The sequence below is a fragment of the Diceros bicornis genome, chromosome 32, assembly GCF_020826845.1.
Source record: "Diceros bicornis minor isolate mBicDic1 chromosome 32, mDicBic1.mat.cur, whole genome shotgun sequence".
NCBI lineage: Eukaryota > Metazoa > Chordata > Mammalia > Perissodactyla > Rhinocerotidae > Diceros > Diceros bicornis.
In genome coordinates, this window is record NC_080771.1 from 37,512,960 (window position 1) to 37,538,957 (window position 25,998).

Sequence of the window (25,998 nt, forward strand, 5' to 3'; positions counted from 1 at the left end):
GGTCTCCTTCATAAGAGCACTAGTCCCAGTCGTGGTGTCTCTGCCTCACTGCCCAAGCACCACCCCGAGGCCCCACCTCCTAACACCATCACATTGGGGGTTAGGGCTTCGACACACGAGTCTGGGGGGACACAAACTTTCAGTCCATAACAGGACAGACCCTGAGCTCAGGTGGGATCACATTAGGTGTGTGACTGTCTTGGATGTCCAGTGAGATGTTAGTGGGAAGTTTAGGGTCTTCCCTGCCCCCATGTTCTGAAATACTGCAAGGCTGTTTGCCCCCAGTTGCTGCAGGCCCACTTTCACTCACTGCACCAGGCCCTCTGTGGCCCTCGACCTGGGAGCCCCTCAGGTCTGCTCATTTTCTCGAATTTCTTTGGTGATTTCCTCCCCTCTGTCTTCTCTGCTCTCTCTTCCTGAAACTACTATATTTTCCATATTGGATCTCCTGGATGGGCCCCTTTTCTTCTCTTCCTCTCCTGTTTTCCATCCCCTAGCTGTTTTGTTCCATTTCTGGGGGATTTCCTTTTGTCCTCACTTGGGCTGTCGTTCTGGGTCTCCCAGAGCTCCCTGGTGTGGCTGGATGTTCTTGGAGCCTCTGTGGATCCAAGACGGAGAACTGGACTCAACTCTTCTCATGACCCCGGGGGAGCAGCCGGGGCCCTGAGTTCGGTGCGGGCCCAGTCTGAGTGTCCGAGCTCCGCAGACCCAGCTCGTTTCTCCAGGAGAACCTCCTCCTCCGGGGAGGCCCTGCACCCAAGGACAGGCCAGCGGCCCGATCATCGCCAGGATGGGAGAGGCTCGGAAAGTGCTGTACTACATAATTCGTGCCTACGGCTGGACGCGCCGCCTGCCGCTCTTTTTATCTTTTTTAGAGAAGAAGTCACACCCTTCGGCCAACTGGATGGAGTGCGTCCGGCTGTAAACGCCTCCTTCGCTGCCCGGGGCTGACAGCCCTCAGCCTCGTGCGGTGTCCGTGTCCCGGTGCCAGGACCGCCCAGCGCCTAGAGAGCCAGACGGCCGTGTGGCTGTTAAATTAAATTAGATTAAAATCAAAACACGGCTTCACCGGCCTCACTCGGGCGCCGGGTAACGTCCAGGCCCGGAACCCGCCGCCGGCCGCCGCACCGCCGGGGGACGGGCTTGGGCGAAGGACGCGGCGTGCGCGCGCAGCCGCGGTTCCGGTTCCGGTTCCGGGCCGGCGCGGGGAGGAGGAGGGAAGCAGGAAGAGGAGGAGCGGAGCCTGGTCCCTGAGGTAGAGCCTGCTGCCCGCCCCCCGGCCTCCTCCGCCCGCCCCTCCGCTCGTAGGGTTGCGGACTCTTCCTCCCGTCGCCTGAGCGGGCGTCGCCTTCCTCCCCCCGGGGGCCTAGTCAGGTGGGGGGTCCCGCCGTGGGGGTGCCCGGCGGGCGGTGCTGGCACCCGGGGACCGGACCGGGGCCCTGGGAGGGTCTTGGGTTCGTCGAGTCCGCCCTCAGCCGTCGTTGGAGGGGACTTGGTCTGTGTGTCCCCAGTAAATCCATTTCCGTTCTCGCCGGCCCGCAGGACCACGCTGGAGCACCCCTCCCCTCCCCCTCCGTTGTATTTCCCTGTCCGTCGGCGCGCGGCGCCGGCTCCGAGCCGGCCTGGCACCCGCGGGCTGGTTTATCTGTACACACAGGGACCCTGCGTACGTGCCAGGGTTTTGGAGGACATCACGAGCAGCCAGCTTGCCGGAGAGAGGGGAGGCTTTAAAGAGGAGGTGATATTGAGCCGGGCTTTGAAGGATGACTAGGAGTTTGCCAAAAAGGGAAAGGATGAGAGCTTAGAGGTGGGAACAGGAATCACTCATTTGGGGAGCTGTCGATTCCCAGGCCCAGGAGGGGAGATGTTTGTGGTGGGGGCCTGGGGTGGGGACGGCGGTCAGGGGGCGCCTGTCCTGGGCCCAGGGGCACAGACGTTACCAGTGGGCTTCAGGGGGCCCTGGGAGGTTGTGATGTGAAGTGTGGCTCAATCTAGTGATGTTTCCACGTCCATGCCGTGAGCATTGTAAGAGGAGACTTCCTTGGGTTCACACCATGTCCCAGAAACCCCTTCAAGGCAGCCTGAATACGTGGATTAAACTGGGCCTGGGAGTGTAAGCTTTGTCCCTCCAGATGGCATTTTTAAAATAGTATTTTAGTTCCTAATATGGATATGGGTTTAAGCGTGTGTTTTTCCCTTTTGGTTTTTTGATTTGAATGTAGTGCTTATGAATGCAACGTGAGTGTCTGTGACTTCAAAATGTTACTTTGAAAACAACCCCCAAAACCACAGGCATTGTGTTGAAACGAGTGTCCTCTGCAGGGAGAGTGCAGTCCATTTCTCCCACCCCACACCTTCACCACAGCAGCAGACAACAGGAAGTGCTGGGGTCCGCTTTAAACTCAGTCTGGGGGGTTGGGGTGGTGTTGATGGGTCAGGTGCCATTTTATTCATTTCGAAACCAGCCACCTTCATTTGAATGCAAGTATCATTCTTATCAAGTAATTTCTGTCGAGCAGCTCCATGGGGAGCACCATGCTAAGGATGGCGTGGCTGTTTGCCTTCCCCTCCGTGTGTGCCAGGTTGTTCTCACGAACGCCCTGCTGCCGGTCTTGTTATAGCTGGAGATGAAGGCTTAGACAGGTGAAGAAAGCTAGGAAGGAAGGAGCGGGTGTTCCAGGCTGGGTCCTTGTTGACTCTGAAATCTGGGCACTTAACCAGTATTCTTGTTAAGACACTAAACATGTGATCTTCCTGGTGCTGGGCTTGTGTCTGAGAGGTCCATGTGCCAGGTGGTCTGACCCGAGAATCTGGATGGTTAGAACACTGAGTGGTGTCTGCGGGCTCTCTGACTGGGCTCCTGCCCCTGGAGGAATCTGAGGGGGGGGGGCGGGGGCTGTCCTGGCTCCCCAGAGGGCAGGGAAACCTGTTTCCGTGCTCTTGGCTGGTATTCTTTCATTGCCGCTCGGGTGACACCGGTTATCTCAGGTTGGTCAGAGTGCCCAGAGCAGTTTTAGGAAGTTGGTTAATTGAGACAGGGACAACCCATGGCCGAAGTGCATTTATTTGGTGGCAGCGTCACTCCAGGCTGTGCACTGGGGGTGATGGGGAGCCCCATGACCAAAGGGGGCCTGTGGTGGGAAGGTGGGGCTCTTCCTGAGGGAGCTGTTGATCTTTCTGGACCTGGAGGTGTTCGGAACACGGTCATCTGCACTGGACAGGTTTTTGGTTTGCCCTGTCACGTCAGGGCCCTGATCCCCATGACCTTGAAGTTTTAGCTCTGTATTGAAAAGTTATGACAGAATGGTTTCAGGGTCACATACCTGAGGGACATAAAAGCTGTTTTGAAGGGGTGGTCTCATGTTCCCACATGTTTGGAGGGAGAATAAATTAGTGCAGCCTCTCCACAAACACCCTCCTGTGAGCACAGTCCTATGTGCCGCGTCTCTTTCCTTGCTCCTTTGCTTGGCTGGCTCCTTGTTGCCCTGAGCTCCAGCTGTTCTGCCCCTCCCAGGAGGGCCTTGCCTGCAGGAGCGCTCTGCTCTCGGGAGCCGGGACTGCATCTGCCTGGCTCATGCCGTCCCCATGCAGAGCCCCCACACGGAGCCCATCACCGTCTCGCCACCTCCCGCTCAGACTGGGCAGCACATGCTGAGGGGGAACCCAGTCTCCGTGCCGAAGACACGCATGTGGCCTGACTATGCACTCTGCGCTCGGTGTTAGCACAGTACACGTTGGAATGGCTTTTGTCAGAACTTACTGTTTCGTTGTCTGCATAAACCTTTTATAAACCAGTAGCCTTAATTAAAAGAGGAATGCCATCATCTGATTTTTATTTGCTTCTATCATTTTGAGATTAAAGAGCTATGGACAGTTATAACACTCTGTAGATCCACCAGCCAGAACAAATATTTTTATATGTTTTCTGTATATTTTTATGTACTTTTTTGTGTAAAAGAAAATATTAATGCTGAAGTTGAAGCATCTCCATTTAGAAAATAAATGACATTTATTAGACTTTTTTATGTGATTACAAAAGTCATACGTGGTCATTGCAGAAAAATTGGAGAAAACTGAGAAGCACTAAGAAGAAAACAGAAATCACCTGCAGCCCTGTAACCTTGTGAACATTTGGACGTTGACCTTCATGTCTTCTTTTTAACTGTGACCATCCTTCCCTTGGCGGTGTTGTGGGAGCCTCTCCCCGTCAGCATGTGCCTCCCACAGTTGGGCTGTGGCCCCAACACGCCACGTGTGTGCCTGGTTTTCTCAGACCTCTTCTTGACAATTTGGTTTCGTTCCAGCGTGTGTGTGTTATAAGGAACTGCAGTGGCCCCCATATGTGCATCTTTACCTACATCTCTGATGGTCCCCCTGGATACATTCTTATAATACATTGGGGGACAAAGGGCTTGCACTTCGTATTTTCATGTCTCGTTTTGGAGTGACTGTGGAGTATCCTTTCGGATGGCCGAGTGATGGCCGGGCCTCACCCTCTCGCCTGCGTCCTGGAGCAGCCCTGCAGGTGGCCCGTGAAATGCTGTTGAGTTAGTGTGTGGTGGCGGCTCCGCATGGCTGATACTCCTCACTGTTGTGCAGTGTCACAGAGCGAGGCAGAGTGTGCATGTGTGGGGCCAGCCAGGCCTGGTTTGGATTGTGCCTCTCCTGTGGTTTTGTGGCCTCCGGCAGGTTGCTTCTCCTCCCAGTCCCCCTTTGGAGTTGTTGCTGAGACTGCCTGCTCACTGTCCATCCCCAGCCCTGGCAGCTAGCCTCCCACCGTTAGCGGAGGCCCTGGGCAAGGGAAGGAAGCTGGGGCTCAGCCCTGTTGTCCAGTTTTCCACTTCAAGTCCTCAGACTCCAGCTTCTTGTGACTGCCCCCACCCCAGTGTGGCGCAGCTCCTGGGGCCCACGGGAAAGCAGGCAGAGCGCTTGTGCCTCCCTGTGAGAGGGGGAGGTGCCTGCTCTCTCAGACCCCGGAGGGGAGGACCCTCAGCCGTGACCTGGGCGGAGGTGTTGAGGAAAGCAGAGTCATGTGGACTTTGGTGATTGCAGCTGTGGCGTTGCCAGTGACTAGCCTTGAGGCCTCCTGGGGAGAGGGGTGGAGGGAGCAGCCATGCCTGGTTCGTCTGTCTGTCTTCCATGTGTCTGTCTGTGTGAGCAGCACCTGGCTGCCTGAGTGCTCCTGAGCACCCCAGAAAATGCTGTCACTTCCAGCTGGCACCCCTGGAACATCTCTCTTGTGCTCTTACCAGCGAGAGTCTGGCCTCAGGCCATAATCTAGAGATACTGTGTAGTCGGGTTTCTGTTGGCTGTTTGCACATTCTCTTTGTTTTTGTGTCTGCCACCCCTCCACCTCCGGCCTGTAAAGCAAATAGAGAAGAATTTGCTGGAAGTGAGAAAAGGAAACACGTTAAAGCCACCCTGGGTTGCTTCTCACTAGCTGACTTTCTTCCTGAAACTGGCACATCTCACATGTTTATCACATTTCTTGTTTTCTCTGGTTGAGCCCAGCTGTTTTCTTACAATTTGCCAGGTTTCTTTATAGTAACAGAAATGCAGGGGTGTAAAAGCAGCCGTGAATCCGCCGCTGAACCACGTGTGGAGGGCAGAACACGGAGAAATTGCAGGACACTCTCCTGCTTTTGATAGACTGCCTCTTTCATCTGGAAATAGTGTGGGTCAAGTGTATTTGAGAACCGACCATTTGGTAGAGGCCACGAAGCCTTAAGGAATATTCGCACAGGACCTTGGAGCAGCCCGATAGAGCTGGGAGGGGGGTCCACGCAGAAACCCCTGGGGTGAGCTGTCTCTGAGGTGTCGGATTTCCTCCCACTGGCTGGAGGCTGGAGCGGTTCCCCTGGGGGCTGGGCTGGGAGACTTTCTATCAGGAGCCGGTGGCTGCAGGAGAAAGCAGCCCACCAAAGCTGACAGGCACATACCAGTGCCAGCAAGCTGAGGGTCTCAGGGCCAAAGCGTAACTCGGTTCTGGCCATTATTAATGTAGTAGGGTTTGTTTGTTTTGTTAGGTAATTATAAAGTGTTGTGTATAGTCTGTTTTTTAAATTAAGAACAGAGAACAAAACTGTTTAGTTCATATAACAAACAATAACACATTGGTTTTCCCCTAGCGCAAGTTAATGAAAGAGAGAGAGAAGCGAGGATTTGTCAGGGAGAATGTGCCGAACACAGGCTAACCAGATCCAGCAGAACAGTGCGAGGGGGTCGTGGAAGAAGCAGAGAGACCGTGGGCCTGGGCCACCTCCTGTGGGCAGGGGGTCACCTGCCGGGTTATTCCTGACCTTCCTTGTTTTGCTGGGCCTGTGGGAGCGGGGACGAGATTTACAACTTCTATTTTATAAGGTTGTCAGAAGGCCCATTGGTGGGCATCCTGTCAGCCTCTGGCATTCAGAAGCGCCCTCTGGGGTCCCCTGTGCCTGCCCGCCTCCTCCGCTCCCTGGGAACAGGTAGCGACACCTTCCACCCAGGACTCATTTCCTTGTGCTCGTGTGGGCTAAAGCAGCCATGGGCTTCTGGTGTGGTTGACTGTGGTGGGAAAAGATGGCTGGGGTGGGAAGGCTCTGCTTGGGCTCCTGCCTCTGCTTTAGGAGCTGGGCAGCTTTGAGCTTTCCCGTGTGTCCAGTAGAGTTAAAAGGGATTGCCTTGTTTACTGAACAGGGTGGCTGAAGGTGAAATTACGTCGTAATGTATTAAGTGTGTTATCACTGTCAAAACAATATTCGTTAAAATCCTTCAGGAGCAACTCAGATAGCTCGTCCACTCCTCAGCACGCGGTCACGGATGCTGCTCTGACCAAGAGCCATAAGTTGGAGCCGGTGGGAGGGTGGGGCAGAGGGTGTTCCTGGGGAGGAAGGCCCGTGACCCTTCTTAGCTCCAGAGGCTGCGGTGGGGAGCAGGGATTCCTGAAGGGGCTATGAAATCGGGGCTTTCAAACCAAGGCCAGTGGTTATTCTTGGCCGTGTGGGCCGCACTGGCACTGGCAAGGAGCCATTTACGGTTTGCTGGTAGAAACAGTCTGGCAGCAGGTGGCCTCCTGACCTCTTGGGCTGAGCTGAACCTATGTGATAAACTACTGTCGATGCAGAAGCAGTTTGGAAAGCGCACACCCTTTCTTGTTAAGTGCCCACTTGGTGACTTTCCCCCAGGCAGGGTCCTAGAGCAGGATGGTGAGTCAGACTGGCCTTTGAAGGCTGGAGCTTTGGACTGGCTGGCCGCAGGAGGCTGCCTGGCCCCTCCTTCCCAGGTCTCCTTTCTCTCCGCCCTTCTATGAATTGCAGTTGAGTCAGCTGGTCACGGCCCCTCCCAGCAAGCTCTTGCTTCTCACTGACTATTGTGGCTGTTATTTAGTAGTTATGTTTTTGGGGAGATAGAGAAGAGTTATGTTTCAGCTTAAAAAGAAAGGACTGACACTCAGACACGTGGACTTGCTTTATTTAAGACTGCACGGCACCAGGGTCCCTAATGCCCACCCTTGGGGAAGCATTCGAGAGCGGAAGTGAGCCAGGTCTGTGTTGGGCTCGCTGAGTCTCCAGGCTTCGCCCGCTGATGGAGAGAGAATATTTGCGTAGCAGCCCCTGTACTCACTCTTCTTTGCTAGTGTTTTTCCAGGCTCAGATTTTTAAAAACCATTATTCAGAATTTACCTTAAGTGCATTGAATTTTATTCGCTTCTCCTTGGTTTTATTTAGTTTAGTTCATTGTTTAGAATCTTGTATGTTTTTGAAATCCTTAAACTAAGAGGTTAAATAAAAAGCTAAGATGTTGGACATTGAAGTTCCAGAGGTGGTGTATGGCGAGTGTGCACATTTTCTAGTTCGGGATGGTGCCTTATGACTGGTGGTCAGGCAGACTCCACCCTCTTGGGTATTTAAATCTTGCTTTGGGCAATTAGGACGGATCAGGTGCCGTGACCTGGTACCTCTTCTTTTCCAGCCCCACCCCAGGGAAATCGAGTGGCATGTTTGTTGCTGCCATGCCTCGCCACGTGGTGGTGTCCTTCCAACGCCTGGCCTGTGCCCTAGCCTTCCACCAGCCTGCTCCCTGGAGACACGGAGGAAGCCGCCCCCTGCACGTGGCCCCCGCAACCCGCTCTGATAGAAGCGCCCCGGTGTTCACCCGAGCCCTAGCCTTTGGGGACAGAATTGCCCTCGTTGACCAGCACGGCCACCACACATACAAGGACCTTTACTACCGCAGCCTCCGCCTGTCCCGGGAGATCTGCAGTCTCCGTGAGTGTGCCGGCGGGGACCTCCAGGAGGAGAGAATCTCCTTCATGTGCTCCAATGACGTCTCCTACGTGGTTGCGCAGTGGGCCTCTTGGATGAGCGGCGGCATCGCCGTCCCTCTCTACAGGAAGCACCCCCAGGCCGAGCTGAAGTATTTCATCCAGGACTCCCGCAGCTCCGTGGTTCTTGCCGGCCAGGAGTACGTGGAGCTTCTGAGCCCGGTGGTCAGCAAGCTGGGGGTCCCCCTCCTGCCTCTCATGCCCACGGTCTACAGTGGGGCAGCTGAGGAGCTTGGCAGTGGGGAGGTGCCAGAGCGGGACTGGCGAGACCGGGGTGCCATGATCATCTACACCAGCGGGACCACAGGGAGGCCCAAGGGCGTCCTGAGCACCCATCACAACATCAGGGCCGTGGTGAGTGCTCACTTGGACCACACCGTCGGGGGGGGGGTCTGCTGTGTCCGTTTCAGGCCGGTTACATACGGCAGCAGTTATAGTGTGGCACCTGGGCCTGAGGTTGGAAGTGCCTTCTGGGGTGGTCTCTTGTTCCTTTACTTTTCTGTAGGGCCGTGTACAACTGTCACCATCCTTTCAACCCTACCTGAAATACCGATGAAGGGTCACGGTGCCCCGTGGCCCCCAGTCCCACTAACCTGCATAGGACCGCTCCTGGGAGAGGGCTGAGGGGATGCCACCCTCAGGCGTAGCGGGATTTACGGGCCATGGAGGGCTCCCCCAGGGCCATGTGGCATGTAGAGGACAGAATGGGCCACTCACTATACATGATGTTGAGGTGGTTTTCAAAGAGGCCAGCCAGAGAGTGAGTATTCAGGATGTGCGATCAGCGCCTAGAATTGGGACTTGTTAGGGAAACCTGTAAGCAAAAATTCGTGCATGCCCCTGTCTGAAGCCTCGTTTTTGTGTTCTGTGGCCTCAGTTACGTCTGTGCAAAACTCCTAGCCACTTTATTTATCTGTAATGTAAACCCTTCTTGCTTCCAAAAAGTATGTGTAGGTACGATAAAGACTCTTATACAGTAGGAGCAATAAAATGAAATAGATGCTCAGAACTACGAAGAGGAAGGTGGTAGTCAGCGCCATTGAGTCTCAGGCTCACTCAGTCTCGTAAGTCAGGGGTAAACTGAGTCCGGCTGGCTGTAAGCAATGCCAGTGGTCTGTTATCTCTTTCTACTGGAAGACAGACTTTTATCTAGAGAGACCATCTCTTGGACTTGGATTTCCAAGGGAGTGAGTATCTCGCCTGCGTTTGCGCGTAGCGGTCACGGAGGCCTGCAGGACGACATCCTCAGTAGTGACTTCAGAGGATTCAGTGGGCGTGTCTCACGTTGCTTCTCAGTAAAAGCTGAGGATATGCCTGGAAAACCTGGCTCTGGTTCTGTCAGAGCTAAGTTGGGTTGAGGATGGTGCTGGAATCAGCAGGGAGCTCAGACAGGCAGCAGAGGTTGGGTGACCAGGGGGTAAGTGTGTGAGCCACAGACGCTCGGTCGTTTTGCTACCATCTCCTGTTAAGGGCGGGACAGCAAAGAATGGGCCTGCTTCCTGCTTCTCCTCTACTCAGCTGGGAGCCCTGGCTGCCCCCTCTGAACTCCCTCATCCTTGCGTGGCTTCCCGCCTGCTGAGGCTGTGCTCTTATACTACAGGTGACGGGGCTGGTCCGCAAGTGGGCGTGGACTAAAGACGATGTGATCCTCCACGTCCTCCCACTGCATCACGTCCATGGTGTGGTCAACAAGCTGCTCTGTCCACTCTGGGTGGGAGCCGCCTGTGTGATGCTGCCCAACTTCAGTGCTCAGCTGGTAAGTCGGGGATTGGCTCTTGACTTGGATGCCCCGTGGACCAGGCACCTTCCTCTGGTGGGTGGACTTTGCCAGCTGTGTGAGGTTCCTGTTACCACTGTAACAAATGATCCTAAACTTGGTGGCTTCATGCAGCACAAGTTTATTCTCTCACAGTTTTGGAAGTCAGAATTGCGAAATGAGTCTTGTGGAGCTAAAATTAAGGTGTCAGCAGGGCTGGTTCTGTCTGCAGGCTCTGGGGGAAAGTCTGTTCCTTGCCTCTTCCAGCTTCTAGAGGCACCTGCATTCCTTGCCTTGTGGCTGCATCACTTCAGTCTCTGCTTCTGTGATCTCATGTCCGCTTCTGTGGTCAAGTCTCCCTCTGCCTCCCCTCAGAAGGACCCTGTGATCACTGTGGGGCCCACCTGGATATCTAGGGTAACCTCCCCATCTCAAGATCTTACCTCATCATGTCTGCAAGTACCTTTTGCCACATGAGGTCACATATCCATGGGGATTAGGGCATGGTTATTCTGGGGCGATCCTTTAGCTGACCACACCAGCATTCCAGCAGTCAGCTGGGGGCTCCTTTTACTCTCCCTGCTTGTCTTCTTTGCAGCATGGTGTTCTTCCCAACACTGCTGTCAGGTCGCAGGGGAGGGAGACTTGTGATTACTGCCATGTGGAGAGGGAGGTGGGAGCGGAGCCCCAGTGCACAGTGATGAAAGGCACCTCCTTTGAGGGAGAGATCCCTGACCCTGTCACCTGACACTTTGTGGCCTGGTGTGCAGCACTCCCGCGGACCCTCAGTTCTCTGTTTGTCGGTGGGAATGAGGTGGCTTTGAGCACCAGGCCTGATGAGACAGGGCTCCGCTCAGGGCCGCCCTCGGTGGAGGACTGTCAGGCCATGTATCCTTGTCCACTCCATCCGTGCATTTGGGCCAACTGCACCCAAGAGCTACTCCTTAGTCTATGGAGGTTATGAGAGGAGGACCTTGAACTCTCAGGAACAGGAGTGCACTCAACCCTGCAGAGGGGCCATGATGCGAAGTGCCTTGAGTGAGACTTGAGATGTCCATTGATTTACACAATAATTTACATAATGAATACAACTTTTATCCAAGGGGAGAAAGGTGGAAAAAGTGAATGTGGAAAAAACCCTTAGTATTTGGATCACATCATGGTAGTTGTCAAATCACAGAATGCTCAGACTGTGGAAACAGCAGAGCGCAAGAAACCCAAGGCTGGGCGCCTGGTGTGCACAGGTTCGCGGGCTGGTGGCCATGCAGGGGCTGTCCCGTGGGGTGGACCGTCCTCAACCAGTGGAGCATGGCCTTGTTGATCCAGTGCTCAGCAGGCCGCCTGGCTTACCACGGTGCTAACCCAGCACTCCTACTGTTTGAAGTCCCTCTGGCCCCTCAGAGGGTCTGCCTGGAAAAGCTCCCAGGCTCTCTGCCCAGCAGCTCAGAGTTTGCGTTTTAGTCAAGTGTGAATTTCCTCACAAAGGGGTCTCTGAAAGCCAGGGGTCCCTGGTCTGTGGAATTCATTGTTCACCAAAGTCCACCTTTCTGTCTGTGGCCACCAAAGAGGCAGGGCTTGAGAGGCTCAGGCCTCGTGCTCTCCTCATGGCCTTCAGCTGTAACTCTCATGTGGTGTCGGGAGCGGAGAGGATGAGGCAGGTCCAAGTCCCAGCTCAGCTGATTAGAGCAGCGCAACCTAGGCCAGCCTTCCGCTGCTCTGACCCTCAGTCTTGTCCTCTGAGAAAGAGGAGCAGTGATCCCTGCCCTTGGCCATGTGAGCCCAGGGAACGAGTGGGAGTGCCTGGCCTAGAGCCTGGCGCATGCATGGTGGGGGCACCAAGACCAATGTCGGCGCCTTCCAGTCCCAGAGAGGCAGAGAAGTGAAAAGAAGGGACCTTTCTCTTTTTTCCACTGGAGTGAAGTCTGGAAAGAATCCAGTGTGCAGGAAAGCTTCATGTGACCTGGTGAGCCTGTTTGCTGGCAGGTGATGATATTGGGGTTTAGAGAAGGACATTTAGAAATCTAGCATGGTAGTGGTTGACGTGACAACAGGGGTGGTAGCCCGTGGGCCAAGGCAGTCCCTTTCAGCCCCTGTCCCAAGAGCCCCGGGCACAGCTCCAGGATGGGTCCAGCAGGCAAGGTTCCCACTTCCCGCCTCCTCTGCCTTTAGCCACCACAGCTCCGCCTACATCTTTCTGTGTTTTATTTTTAAGCTGCAGGACCCTTAATGATTTTAGATGAACAGTCTGCAGCTTAAAGATGCCTTTCAGGGCAGCAGGCTGAGGCCCTGTTCACCTTCTAGACCTAAAGACCCACGTGTGGCTCCCTCAGGGTTGGGGGTTGGGCCGAGGTGACTCTCAGAAGAGGATGGTCAGGCCCAGTCTGCACACACTCCATCCTGGGGGGGTTCTGACTGAGGGCCCTTCTGCGTCCATGATTCTCAGCACTGCTCTTCCCAACCCTTGGATCGCTGTGCTGATGTTGAGGACTGGGCTGCATGAGGAGGGTGGGCACCTGAGGCTGTCGGGCTAAGGGGACCACTAAGGGCAAGCAGAGACAGCCAAGGGGTGCTTCACAGGGGAGGCTTTCCCTGGGAGCCGTTTGTGACTGTCTGGGTGGCTTGTGTGGCAAGAATGCAGCAACACCCGAAGAATGCAAATTGCCCTCTTCCCTCCCCCCCCCCCCCCGCTCCAAATTCTCCTCCACTTGGAGGGCCTCCCTGGTACCAGGGGTGCTTGGCTGATCCCCCAACACAGCCAGCTGCAGGGAGGTTTTCTCAGGAGCTGGGCCTGTGCTGCTGTGGGTTCCTCCTCCGCACTCCAGCGCGCTGGTTGATTACAGAGGGAAGGCAGAGCTCAGAGTTCAAGAGTCTCCAGGTCCCCATCCTGACTCAGAGCCCCAGAAAGCCTGGATCAGGAACCCAGACAGGCCAGGCCCCACGGGCTGATGGCCTTCTCAAGTGGACGTTGCAAGAGTCTCCATTTCCTAGTTCCTGATTCGGGAACGGCGTGAGTGCACCTGGTAGGGATAGCAGGGATGCATTGCAGGGCTGGCGCAGCAGAGGAAGACGGCTAACCCGTGCCTTGTCCCTAGGCGAACTCTGGCCCCTCCTGGCCTCTCCCTCCCCCACCTTCTACACTCCAGCTGCACTGGCTCACTACTGTTCCGCACACCCCCGCCCACCCTAGTACCCTGTCCCTGCCCGCCTCGGCCTGGCTTTGCTCTTGGCTCTGTAAGCATTTGCCGCCAGCCACTCCCCTCAGTACTGCAGCCGGAACCCAGTTCCTGGCCCTGCCCCGGCACTGTTGTTTACTGCAGCTCTTCTCCCCTTGGAGCCACGTGGAATCTGCCCTTGTGTCCCACTCATTTCTTCTCTCTCCCCTAGAATGGCACCCTGGGGGCACCGGTTTTCCTCCTGTTCACCATGTCTCCCCAGGGCCTAGAGCAGCAGGGTCGGAGCCTTTGTTGGTGAATGGTTGTCACCTTGTTTCAACATGGTGCCCAGGCCCGGGGCCTCTCTTGCTTCCCCACGTGCTGTATGGACCGTGAGGGCACGCTGGCAGGTGGCAGGTTGGAAACCCTCTCTCCAGACTGTCTTGCGTTACTTTCATATCATTATGACCATCTGGATTTGTGCCAGGGTCATATGGGGGAAAGTCCCCTGAAATTACTTAGGGAGTGGTTATTTGTTGAATAAAAGTTGTATCAACTCCTCTGAGGAATCAGAGCTTAAATAGATACAATGTAATACAATTGTCCACTTAACAGTTTTGGTCTGAGCCATTCCCTTCAAGGGATAAGCTTCTCTGCAAAGCTCTAGGTTTGCGCACATTTGTGAAGACGCAGGACAGCAGAATCAGGCCTCCTGTGCTCACGGCCCAGCTCCGTCCACCATTGCCCGTGCACAATGGCATGTTGCGTGGACGGGCTCATCGGTGTCTCTGGGCCATGGGAGATTTTGTGTGGAAACAGAGAATCCCATCCTTGACGTTCCACGCTCCAAAGAGATCTTGCTGGTTTTAAAGCTTGACAGAATTAACTTTGCTGAATATATACCTGTTGTAGCTTAGATATTCTGAAAATGAGAGTGGATTTTGCACAGGTGAGCACTCAACAGGGAAACACCTGCGGGGGTTTCAGTCCTGCCCCCGGGGCATCGGGTTTCGTGTATTGAATTCTTTGGCCTTCTGTGGCTGCCACCCAGTGCCTGGAAGCGAATGGGCTGTCTTGACTGCAGAGCCCTGCTTAGCGGTTCTGCTGCAGCAGGCGGTGGGGCCCTGGGCTCTGCATTCCCACCGGCTCCCAGCCCCCACACCACTCTGAGCAGCAAGGGCCCTTGTCTGCCTTTAGGTGCTGCCTTTGTCCTGTCAAGGTGCCGGCGGTGGGAGGCCACATGAGTGGCTCATAGGAGGGCCGCCTTCCTGGCTCTTGGCACTGGCTTGGGATTTCTCAAAACAGCAGAACTGAGTTGTGAAAGAAATTTGATGTGGGGGTTGATAAAAGATTGCAACCGTGAGTTTCAGGGGTTTGTGAATTTAGACATCTATGTTACACTTATTATATTAGTAAAGTCTTGCTTTCAGCATTATTAAAATTTGGAGTTTTGTCTAAGCTTATATTTAAGAAATATGTGTAGAGCAGTGGTGCGGGGTGACCAGAAATGTGCGGTGGTGTTTAAATGGCCTTAGATCCCAGGGTCTTCAGGTCATCCCACTGAACAAAACGCATGCTAACCGTTGGGTGACAGGCTCTCAGCAACCCGTGAGGCTGACTGATGAGGTGACAGTGACTCGGAGGACAGACGGGAAGACGGATGGGCGAACTGTCCAACGTCACCCCTGAAGAACGAACTCTGGGTGTTGATGAGGCTGTCGAGAGTCTCGATCAATTCCTTGTCTCAGATAACTTCACCCTAGCTGAATTCCTCCCAATCACTGCCGCTCACGGTGGGGGCAACTTCCAGCAGCAGAGCGGGACCTGAATCAGGGCGGGACCATGGGCTGGCCCTTACTCCTCTATTGACCTGCTGGGGAACCTGTCCCAGGGCAGAGGCTAGGCCAGCAGAGTGTGATGAGCCCGACAAGGCAAGAGGATGCTCCAGAACTCTGGTCTCATGGGGTCAGGACACTGAGCTGATTATTCTCAGGGCTCAGCCGTGCAGGCTGTTGGGTTAACCACCAGTACTTATGTCGAGGCAAGTGCCCTTGCCCAGGACACCACTTCCTTTGGTTAAACATGTTGCCATGGTAGACCTCTGGCCCCAGATGAAGTTCATTCTGGGATCTGAAGAGTCAGCATCTGTTGAAGTGGGAGGGGGGCTTTTTTGAGCAGTGTGTGTTTCAAGGTACAGGCAGAGTTTGGGGAAGGGAAGCAGTGCACATCATACCCACATAGGCCTCAGAAGTCTGATCCACACTATGGGGTCACTAGGACGAGGTGCACACAGGACTCAGAGATCAGATCCACAGTGTGGGGTCACTAGGACAGGGGGTGCACACGGACCTCAGAGATCTGATCCACAGTGTGGGGTCACTAGGACAGGGGGTGCACACGGACCTCAGAGATCTGATCCACAGTGTGGGGTCACTAGGACAGGGGGTGCACACACAGGCCTCAGAGATCTGATCCACCATGTGGGGTCACTAGGACAGAGGGTGCACACACAGGCCTCAGAGATCTGATGCACACTGTGGGGTCACTAGGACAGGGGGTGCACATGGACCTCGGAGATCTGATCCACAGTGTGGGGTCACTAGGACAGGGTTGCACACAGGACTCAGAGATCTGATCCACAGTGTGGGTCACTAGGACAGGGGGTGCACATGGACCTCAGAGATCTGATCCACAGTGTGGGGTCAGTAGGACAGGGGGTGCACACAGGACTCAGAGTTCTGATCCACAGTGTGGGGTCACTAGGACGCTGGCCTAAGGAGCCAGATAGGCCTCTGTTCTCCCATTGCTGGCCTTTGGTTATGAAGTGTTCTTTCTCACCTCCCAACCTTGGCCAGAGCACCTTCAAAAGCAGAAGCAGAACTGCTTCCTGTGTGTTGTTTAGGATTACCAAAAAACAGTGATTGAGTCCTTTGAGCAGTTGGTCTGAGCTGAGTAAGTGTTGGTGCAGTTCCTCACCTGCAGGAACCCCATCTTTGGTCTCCTTGGCCTGGCGGTCTTGTAGGAGTGGGATCTGACCCTGGGTTTCCAGTCCTGGCTGCACAGTGGGGTCAGGCGGGGGAGATGGTGAGTAAAAGAGGTGCCTGGACCCCTCACGCTACTGTGTCAGATGTGGGGCAGGACCCCGACTCCCAGGGGTTCCCTCTATGCAGCCTGGTTTGGGAATGCTGTCTGGTCTGTGCCGTGACAGCTTGTGTCAAAGCAGGGTGCTGCAGTCTGGCTGCCCCACAGCTGTTTTCACTAGTAAAATGCAGGCCTAGGGACGCTTCTTGTTCTTTTGGGGGATCCCCCAGATCTGCGATTGTAGTTTTTGGGTGTGTTGAACACAATGGAGGAGGAACACTGCTGTCTTAAATATCCTGCTTCAGGACAGCAGCTGCCCCTTTGCTGATGTGGGAGAATTCCAAGAATGGCGAGGCCTTCCCAGCTGTGGGCTGTTGTCAGGAGACGGCTCCTGGGGTAGATGTCAGCTGTGTGCCAGGTCAGATGTCCACATTGATGATCGTAGGACAGGTCATCATGTTTCATTTGGCTGACCACATGCCCCGTCCTTCCTTCAGCTTTGTGTGGGAAGCCTGAGGACCACGTGTGTGGCCAGTGGAGGAGGCCTGACCGGGACCACAGGTCCCCAGGTGGATGGATGCCTCACTCGTGCCGCCTGTCCTTCCTCCTTGTGCCAGTGCGCGGTGCCTCACTGCCACATGTCACAGTGAAGTCTATGCCTCTGTGCGTGTTGACTGAGTGCTTGTGGTAACATCGAGCCCCTGGTGAGCAGAAGAGGACTGGGCTAAGGTGAAGGTGTCGTCGGGACTCATCAGGCTGGGTGGTGGTGGAATCTGCTCACAGGTCAGCCACACTGAATGCACTGAAGCCCTGGGCGAGGACACGGGAGCACGAGGCTGCTCATAGTCATCCAGATCAGGATATCGACGCTCCCAGGGGAAGTCCGGTGGTGTCCAGTGTGTCCGCTTGGCTGCGCTCCTCCCAGGACCCATGCATTCCCTAGTGATGGGGGCAGTGAGGCTGCCACCCACGTCAGCACCAATTTGGCAGAGCTGCGTTTCTTTACAAGCCAGTGGGAAGTAGGATGCCATACAGAATTTCCAGTGATCTGCATTTCAGAGCTTGGAGGGAACCTCAGGGATTAGTCCAAATTAATATCTTCGTGTGAGAAGACAGGGCAGGCCTTGGTCAAGGTCACGGCCGCCCTGGGGTGGTGAGGGCGGCCTGCACGTGGTCTTTGTCCTCTTGGATTTCTGTGGGCCTGGACTTCCCATGCTTTGTTCTCGATTGCTGGACTCACTGCTTAGTACCCACTGATTTCGAGCCATTAGGGTTTATTTCCCCTGCTCGGTGGCAGAAAGAAGTGTGGGTTGGGGGGGGTGGGGCACACCGTGTGCACATTTTTTATCCTCACTTCTCATTTCCATACACACTCATTTCCTGTCAACTCAGCAATGGGGAGATGGGAGTGGTGCTGATCTGAATGAACTTCCAAATGCTGACAGGTTAACCCTGAGTTGCATTTTTCTTGCTAATAAGTGATGTTAGGTCCCTTCTTAGCCTGTAGAGAACCACAGAATATCAGAGTTCAAGGGCTCCGAGAGAGAGAGCCCAGTCTCAGTCCTCTGTTCATCAGATCTTAAAGCTGTTGAGGGATGGAATGTCCCAGACGTCTATAAGAGAAATGAATACCCATATGCATTGCCCAGCTTCACAGTTACTGACTCAGAGCTGTTCTTGTCTCGTCTAGAAACATCTTCTATCTCAGGAGTTTGTTCAGATGAATCCCAGACCTCATATGGTTTCAGCATCTCCTAGAGGTGGGGACGCTTTTTCTTAGAGTTGATGAGAGCACCTCGGTCACAGTGAGGCAGTGAGCAAGAGTCCCTTTGTGTCATCACGCGTTCCGTCCATACACGCGCTGTTGGTGGCGCCTCACTGTTGTAATTTGTTTGAGCTGGATCTCAGTCACATCCTGACCTTGTGCTTGGGGGATCAGCCACTTGTGTTGCTTCACGGGGAAGTTTCCTCTCAGCCCTTTCCTTGCACTTTCTGTTTAAGAAATTGGGGGAAGGCCCTGTGGCATAGCAGTTAAAATTTCAGTGTGCTCTGCTTCAGCGGTTCAGGTTCACGGGTTCAGATCCCAGGCATGGACCTACATCACTTGTCAGCCATGCTGTGGTGGCTTCCCACATACAAAGTAAAGGAAGATTGGCACAGATGTTAGCTCAGGGCGAATCTTCCTCAGAAAAAAAAAAGAGGGGAAGATAGGTGACAGATGTAAGCTCAGGGCGAATCTTCCTCGGCACACAAAAAAAATTGGGCTGTGCATTATTCACTATAGCCAAGAAGTGGAAGCAACCTAAGTGTCCCTCGACTGACGACTGGATCGAGAAGATGTGGTATATATATACAATGGAATACTACTCAGCCATAAAAAAAGACAAAATTGTCCCATTTGCAACAACATGGATGGGCCTGGTGGGTATTATGTTAAGTGAAGTAAGCCAGAAAGAGAAAGACAAGCACTGTATAATCTCACTCATGTGTGGAATATAAACCAACACATGGACAGAGAAAACTGTATTGTGGTTACAGGGGCAGTGGGGGTGGGGGGTGGGCACAAGGGGTGAAGGGAGACATTTATGGTGATGGACAAACAAAAATGTACAACCCAAAATTTTACAATGTTATAAAAATCAATAAAAAAAAAAATTGGGCTGTGTGTCCTGTAGACTTTCTGGTCTTGTGGGATGCATCCCTGTGGTGTCATTTAACATGTTCCTCTGTCCTCGTATTTGTTGAAAAGTGGTAGTTAGATCTAGAGGCCTGTAAGATTCAGGGGTTTGGTTTGGTTTGGTTTGGTTTTGGTTGGGTGGGGGGGGTGGACTTCAGAAGTGGTGTGTGTGTTCATCCAGCAGGGGCACATGACGCCCGCTGTCCCTTGCTCTGTGATGTCAACAGTCACTGAGGCAGCACGCCCAGAGCTGTTATTCATTGGGGACTGTTGTTGTGGCTGCTTCTGTTTTAACTGAGGCGTGATTTACATGCATTAAGGTAAGTTAAATCTGCAACATCATACATTACATCTATGTATGCATCTGTGTAACAGGCACCACCCAGATGAAGAGAGAGTGTTGTCATCATCCACAGTGCTCTCTCGTGCCCTCTCACATCAGTGCCCCATCCCTACCCTCCAGAGGTCATACTAGCCTGGCTTCTGTCACCACCGGTTACTCTCGCACGTTCTTCATGTAAGTGGACTCGACAGGGTGTACCATTGGTGCTTTTAGTTCATCATGCAATGTTAAGGTTTATTCTTGCATCGCATCAGTTGTCATTTGTTCTTGTTGTATGGCATGTTGTATTTCAGTGCATGAAAGTGTCACGGTTTGTTTATCTGTTCTGCTGATGAAGGATGCTGGGTTGTCTCCCGTTGGGGGATACAGGCACACCTTGCTTTATTGTGTTTTGCACATACTGTGTCTTTCACAAGACCCTCCACCAGCAAAAGGATTATGACTTGTAGAAGGCTCAGATGATGGTTAGCATTTTTTAGCAGTAAAGTATTTTTTTAATTTTTTTATTTTATTGAGGTCATAATGGTTTATAACATTGTGTGATTTCAGGTATACATTATTATATATCAGTTTCTGTATAGATTGCATCATGCCCACCACCAATAGTCTAGTTTTTATCCGTCACCATACGTATGTGCCCCTTTACCCTTTCACCCACCCCACAACCTCCTGCCCCTTTGGAAACCACTAATCTCTTCTCTTTATCCCTGTATTTGTTTATCTTCCACATAGGAGACAAATGATATGGTGTTTGTCTTTCTCTGTCTGGCTTATTTTGCTTACCATAATATTCTCAAGGTCCATCCATGTTGTTGCAAATGGGACGGTTTTGTCTTTTTTTTATGGCTGAGTAGTATTCCATTGTATATATATACACCACATCTTCTTTATCTATTCATCAGTTGATGGGCATTTGGGTTGCTTCCATGTCTTGGTTTGGAAGCAATAAAGTATTTTTAATTAAGGTATGTACATTGTTTTTTTTAGACATAATGCTATTGCATACTTAATAGACTATAGTGTAAACATAACTTTTATATGCACTGGGGAACTAAAAAATTCATGACTCCCTTTATTGTGGTATTTGCTTTTTTTTTTTTTTTTTAATTTATTTACTTATTTAGTGTGTGTGTGTGAGGAAGATCACCTGAGCTAACATCCATGCCAATCCTCCTGTTTTTTTTGCTGAGCAAGACTGGCCGTGAGCTAACATCCGTGCCCATCTTCCTCCACTGTATATGGGACGCCACCACAGCATGGCCCGACAAGTGGTGTGTCGGTGTGTGCCTGGGATCCGAACCCGGGCCGCCAGCAGCGGAGCGCATGCACTTAACCGCTACGCCATGGGGCCAGCCCCGTGGTATTTGCTTTATTCTGGTGTTCTGGAACCCAACCCATAATATCTCCAAGGTGTGCCTGTATTATGCATAAAGCTCCATAAACATTCTCATAAAGATCTTTCTGTGGACGTTTCTCTTAGATCTGTACCTACTGGTGCTAGACATCCACTGGGCTGGATGTGTATTTAGTTTTGGTTGAAACTGCCCGAGTTCTCCAAAGTAGTTGCGTGTTTTATCCTCCCACCAGCAGGATGAGAGTGCTGATTTCTCTCCATCCTTACCCACACTTAGTGTTGTCAGTCTCGTTAATCTGAGTCCTGTCGGTGGGTGTGTTGTGTGTGTGTGTGTGCTTTCATTTCCTTTTATTGGGGTGTCGTGTACGTGGAGTGAACGCACGTGGTTTAGTGTGTTCTCATGAGTACACCTGTGTAATGTGCACCAGGTGGGATATAAACATTCCTCTCCTCCTGTTCTTTCATGACTCCCTCCAGTCAGTCACCCACTAGAGGCACCAGCTCCTCTGAGTTGATGACCCTGCTGGTCAGTTTATAGTTAGTTCTTGAACCTCGCATGGACGGGGTCCTCATGCTCATCTGCTTCTTTCACTGAGCACAGCATTTTTGAGATTTACTCAGGCTGCCTCTGTCAGTGGCTGGCCGACCACCAGGGGTCCCATTGTGCTCACCTCCTGAAAGGGGTTTGCGGCTCCTCTTTCTCTGGGAGAGTTTGTGTAAGGCTGGAACTAGTCTTTACTGCAGCGTTTAGTAGAATTTACCGTTGACGCCATCTAGGCTGGGCCTTTCTGGGAAGGTTTTAAATTAAGGATTCAGTTTCTTTAATAGACGCAGGACTTCTAATATTTTCTATTTTGTTTCTTGTGTTGGTTTTGGTAAGTTTTTGTTTTTAAAGGTAATGGTCCATTTTGTCAGTTTGTCAAATTAGTTGGCATAAAGTAGTTTATAATTTCTCATTATTCTTTCACTGTCTCTAGGATCTGTAGTGATGTCTCCTTTCACTGTCTGATTATGTTTAGTATATGTTTTCACTCTTTTTTCTTGATCACTCTTGTTTTAGAGGTTTATCAATTTTATTCATCTTTTCAAAGAAACCAACTTTGATGTTGATTTTCTCTAATGCATCTGTGCTTTCTATTCCATTAACTGCTGTTCTTTATTATTTCCTTCCTTTATCTTCATGATGCATCATTACTACTGTTGCTTTAAACAATCAGGAGTCCTTAAGTTCTAATATAATTACCTACGTGTTTCCTTCTCTGGCACTCTTTGTATGTTCCTCAGATCTGTGCTTCCGTTGTCCTGAAGAACTTCTCATAGTTCTTGTAGTGACAAATTCACTCTGCTGATGACAAATTCTCTCAGCTTGTTTCACTGAAAATTTTATTGCATCTTCCTTTTTTAAAAAACAGTTCTATTGAGATGTAATTCACATGCCATAAAATTCACCTATTGTAAATGATTCAGCAATTTTTAGTAAATTTATAGAGGTGTTCAACCATTATCTGAATCCCTTCTATCACACCCAGCTCTGGCAACCACTGTCTGCCTCTGTTTCTGTAGATTTCCCTTTTCCAGACATTGCATATGAATGGAATTGTGTAATATGTAGTCTTTTGTGTCTGGCTTCTTTTGTTCTGCAAAACGTCTTTGAGTTTCATCCATGTTGTGGCCTGTGTACCAGTCATTTGTTCCTCATAGCGCCACATCATACCGGGTACCACATTTGTCCACCCATTCACCATTTGATGGTACTGGCTCATTCCCAGTTTGTCTGTTAAGAATAATGCTGCCATGAACATTTGCACACAAATCCTGCGTGGACGTGTTTTCGTTTACCTTATGTAGACGTGTAGGAATAGAATAGCTGGGTTGTATGTAAGTTTATATTTAATGTTTTAAGAAACTGCCAAGCCATTTTCCAAAGTGGCTGTAATTTTTGAATTCTCACCAGCAGTATACGAGGGTTCCAGTTTCTCCACGTCTTCACCAACACTTGTTTACTGGTTTTTTAAGTATTATTATAGTCATTCTAGTAGATATGACGTGGTATCTCATTGTGGTTTCAATTTGCATTTCCTTGATCGCTAATGATGTTGAGCGTTTTACAGGGTCTTATTTGCATGCATTTATCTTCTTTGGTGAACTGTCTATTCAGATCTATTCAATCTTTTAAATTGTGTTGTCTTCTTATTGAGTTGTAAGCATTCTTTATATATTCTAGATCAGATACAAGGTTTGCAGATATTTTCTCCCTGTCTGGCTTGTCTTTTCATTTTCTTAATGGTATTTTTTTGAAACACACATTTTTAATTTCGATGAAATCCATTTTATCAATTTTTTGATTTCGTAGATCATGCTTTTGGTTTCATATCTGAGAAATCTTTGCTTAACCAAAGGTCATGAAGATTTTCTCCTATGTTTTTTCCTAGAAGTTTTATAGTTTTAGCTCATACATTCAGGTTTCTGATCCACTTTGGGTTAATTTTCCTGTATGGTGAGGTAAGGGTCTAAAAATCGCCTTTTGCATGTGGATATTCAGTTGTCTCAGCACTGTTTGTTTGTTGTTCCTTTCTTGCATTGAGGTTACTTGGCTCCTTTGTCAAAAATCAATTGGCCCTCAGTGTATTGGTTTATTTCTGGACCCTCATCTGTTCTGTTGATCCGTGTATCTGATCTTACACCAGGATCACACTGCGTTGATCACTGTTGCTTTAGAGTAAGTTCTGGAGTTGGGAGGTGTGAGTCCTCCACCTTTATTCTTCCTTTTCACATTTATTTCAGCTCTTCTGAGTTCCTTGCATTTCCTTGTAAATTGTAGGGTCGGTTTGTCAATTTCTGCAAACTAGAGCTTGCTGGAGTTTGGGGAGGAATACATTAAAGCTATAGCTCAGTTTGGGGAGAGTTGCCATCTTAGCAATACTGAGTCTTCTGATATGAGCATGGACTCTCTCTCCATTAATTTAGCTCTGCTCTCTCCCTTTTCCAGGACCACAGTCAGAACATGTCAGATTGTTTCCTGTTGTCCACACGTGGCACACTCTATTCCTTTTTCTCTTCTTTCGTGTCTCCACTTCAGTTTAGATCATTTCCGTTGACTCGTGTTTGACTTCTTTTATCTTTTCTTCTGCTGTGTCTAGTCTGTGAAGTCTGTTCAATGAACTGTTTGTTTCAAATAATATATTTTCCAGTTTTATAATGGTTCTTTTTTGCAATTCCACTTCTCTGATGAAATCCTTCATTTTCCCTCATTTTGTTCATCTTTTCTTCTAAATTCCTTAGTCTGTTTATTGTAATTATTTTAAATTACTTGTCTGGTAATTCCTACATCTGGGTCTTCTGAGGATCTGCTTCTGTTGACTTTTTTTTCTTAGTTATGGGCCACATTTTTCTGTTTCCTTACATGCTTTGTAATTTTTGGGGGGGTGCCAGTCATTGTCTTGAAAAGAATAACATTATTTTCCCCCAGAGAGGTGCCCTTTCCTCTGTCTGGTAGCTAAGGTGAGGAGCTAGTGACTCCTATCCACTTAGGAGCTGGGCCAGGCTGGGCTGGGCTGGAGTGTTTGTTTCCGTTCACCCAGGTCTCAGATGCCATCAGGGCGAGATCTGTCTGTGTGCAACGTACTGAATGCCCAGCGCTGTGAGCTCTGCTCTGCATCCAGCTGTGGGCTTGAACCGTGGCACTGTGGTGAAGAGAGCCACAGAGTGAGCATAACAGGCCAGCTTTTCTTGAAGATTAGGGGTAACACAAGCACTTTAACTGGTGAGAAACTTGAAGCATCTTTATATTAAAACAAGAATCATCTTTTATGGTGTAAAATATAAAATTCCTGTGACTTTTTGTAATAAAATAGAAGATATCATCCATTTGCCATCATTCATGCCTGTCTGTGCCAGGCAGTGTGCTGACTCTCAGGCTCACAGGGGGCCCTGTGGGAGAGCCAGGGTACCACATCTCTCCCCACGGCAAATCCGAGGCCAGAACTTTGTCCCTGCTCTTCTCCCTGAATCCCCTCCCTCCTCACAGCTTACCCCTGAGCCCGGGCATGAATGTCCCCTGGCACAGGGTGACTTCCATGGGAATGGCCAGAGGCTTGTGTCACCCTGTAAAAGTGAGACGTCCTTTTAGGTGGGAGCTGCTTACAAAGGCTTTAATGCTTAAGGAAAGGAGAGGCTTCCGTTAAGAACACTGTTTCTGGAGCTGAGGTGTCACACACATTTGCGTGTGTGTTTAGTTCTAATCTTTTTGCTGTATGCTTCCTTTTCTTTTTTTAGGTTTGGGAAAAGTTCTTAAGTTCTGAAACTCCACGGATTAATGTGTTTATGGCAGTGCCTACAATATATACCAAGCTGATGGAGTATTATGACAAACATTTCACCAAGCCTCATGTCCAGGATTTCGTGCGTGCAGTTTGTGAAGAAAAAATTAGGTAAATGAAAACAGTCCATCTTCCCATCCAGAAAGTCTTAAAGATCAGCCAGTATAACTTATTTTTAATAAATCGGTTGTACTGAGTTTTGAGTGTTTTCCATTGCCTTTAAAATCTATGTCTGCATATCATGTCTACCGGTTGATGTTCTGTGTTTGTATTCCCTGTACATCTGTCTGTCTTCCATATCTGTATCTGGTCCATCCCTCTCTCTATCTCTGTGTATATCTGCATTCTATCTCTCTATCTACATTCAGTCTCTCTGTCTGTCTGTCTCTCTGCCTCTGTCTGTCTGTTATGTGGTTGAGTCTGAAGGACGAGGGTTAGGACAGTGAACTGACCTTCTTGCTCCCGTCCTTTCTGACCCCACAGCTTTCCCCCCGACCTGCACTGTATCGTTTCTCTCCACCGTGGTCTGTGGCTCCTAGAGCCCTCCGTGCCTGGACCCCATCACCCCTGACCTGACCACTCCTCAATCCCGTACACTCTTCCTGACAGAGAAGCGCTGAATATTTTGGGTCCTTCTGTGGCAGCAAGTTGCTCTGCATTCTCTTGTAAACTGTAGATATGGCACGTTCTCTCCCTGCTCATTAGTGGAGTGTGATCCTCTCAGAGAGTGCACACCCCAGTGAGTAGCTTGGTGAGTTTTCACAGGCCCAACAACAAGTGTACCAGAAAGACATGACAAGTTGTCTGTGGCAAGTGCAGCCTTTCACACCGCAGTGAGTGAGCTGCTAGAAAATGTGCATTTAGGCTTCTCAGTGTGTTTGTGTGTGGGCATCTGTGGCCTCTGCACTGCTCCTTGCTTCTGATTCCTTGTCCTTCCAAAGAGCACATGAGGGCACCCTGGTTTCCCAGAAAACGTTCTGGATCATCCAAGACAAATGTTTGTGGCTGTTGTGA

At 51.0% G+C, this 25,998-nt stretch overlaps 1 protein-coding gene across 4 annotated transcripts in view; it reads left to right on the plus strand.

Moving 5' to 3' along the window:
- The first annotated feature begins 1,194 nt into the window (after nucleotides 1–1,194).
- Nucleotides 1,195–25,998, plus strand: part of ACSF3 (acyl-CoA synthetase family member 3) — a 71,060-nt gene continuing 46,256 nt past the window's right edge. For 2 of the 4 annotated variants that reach the window (XM_058528484.1, XM_058528485.1), the window contains exons 1-4: nucleotides 1,296–1,374; nucleotides 7,951–8,656; nucleotides 9,903–10,058; nucleotides 24,941–25,095. In XM_058528484.1, the coding sequence (XP_058384467.1) occupies nucleotides 7,976–8,656; nucleotides 9,903–10,058; nucleotides 24,941–25,095 (992 nt within the window). In that variant the 5' untranslated portion in view covers nucleotides 1,296–1,374; nucleotides 7,951–7,975. Of the gene's footprint in view, nucleotides 1,256–1,295; nucleotides 1,375–7,950; nucleotides 8,657–9,902; nucleotides 10,059–24,940; nucleotides 25,096–25,998 lie in introns of those variants that run through there. The other 2 variants (XM_058528483.1, XM_058528482.1) reach the window with 2 other exon arrangements.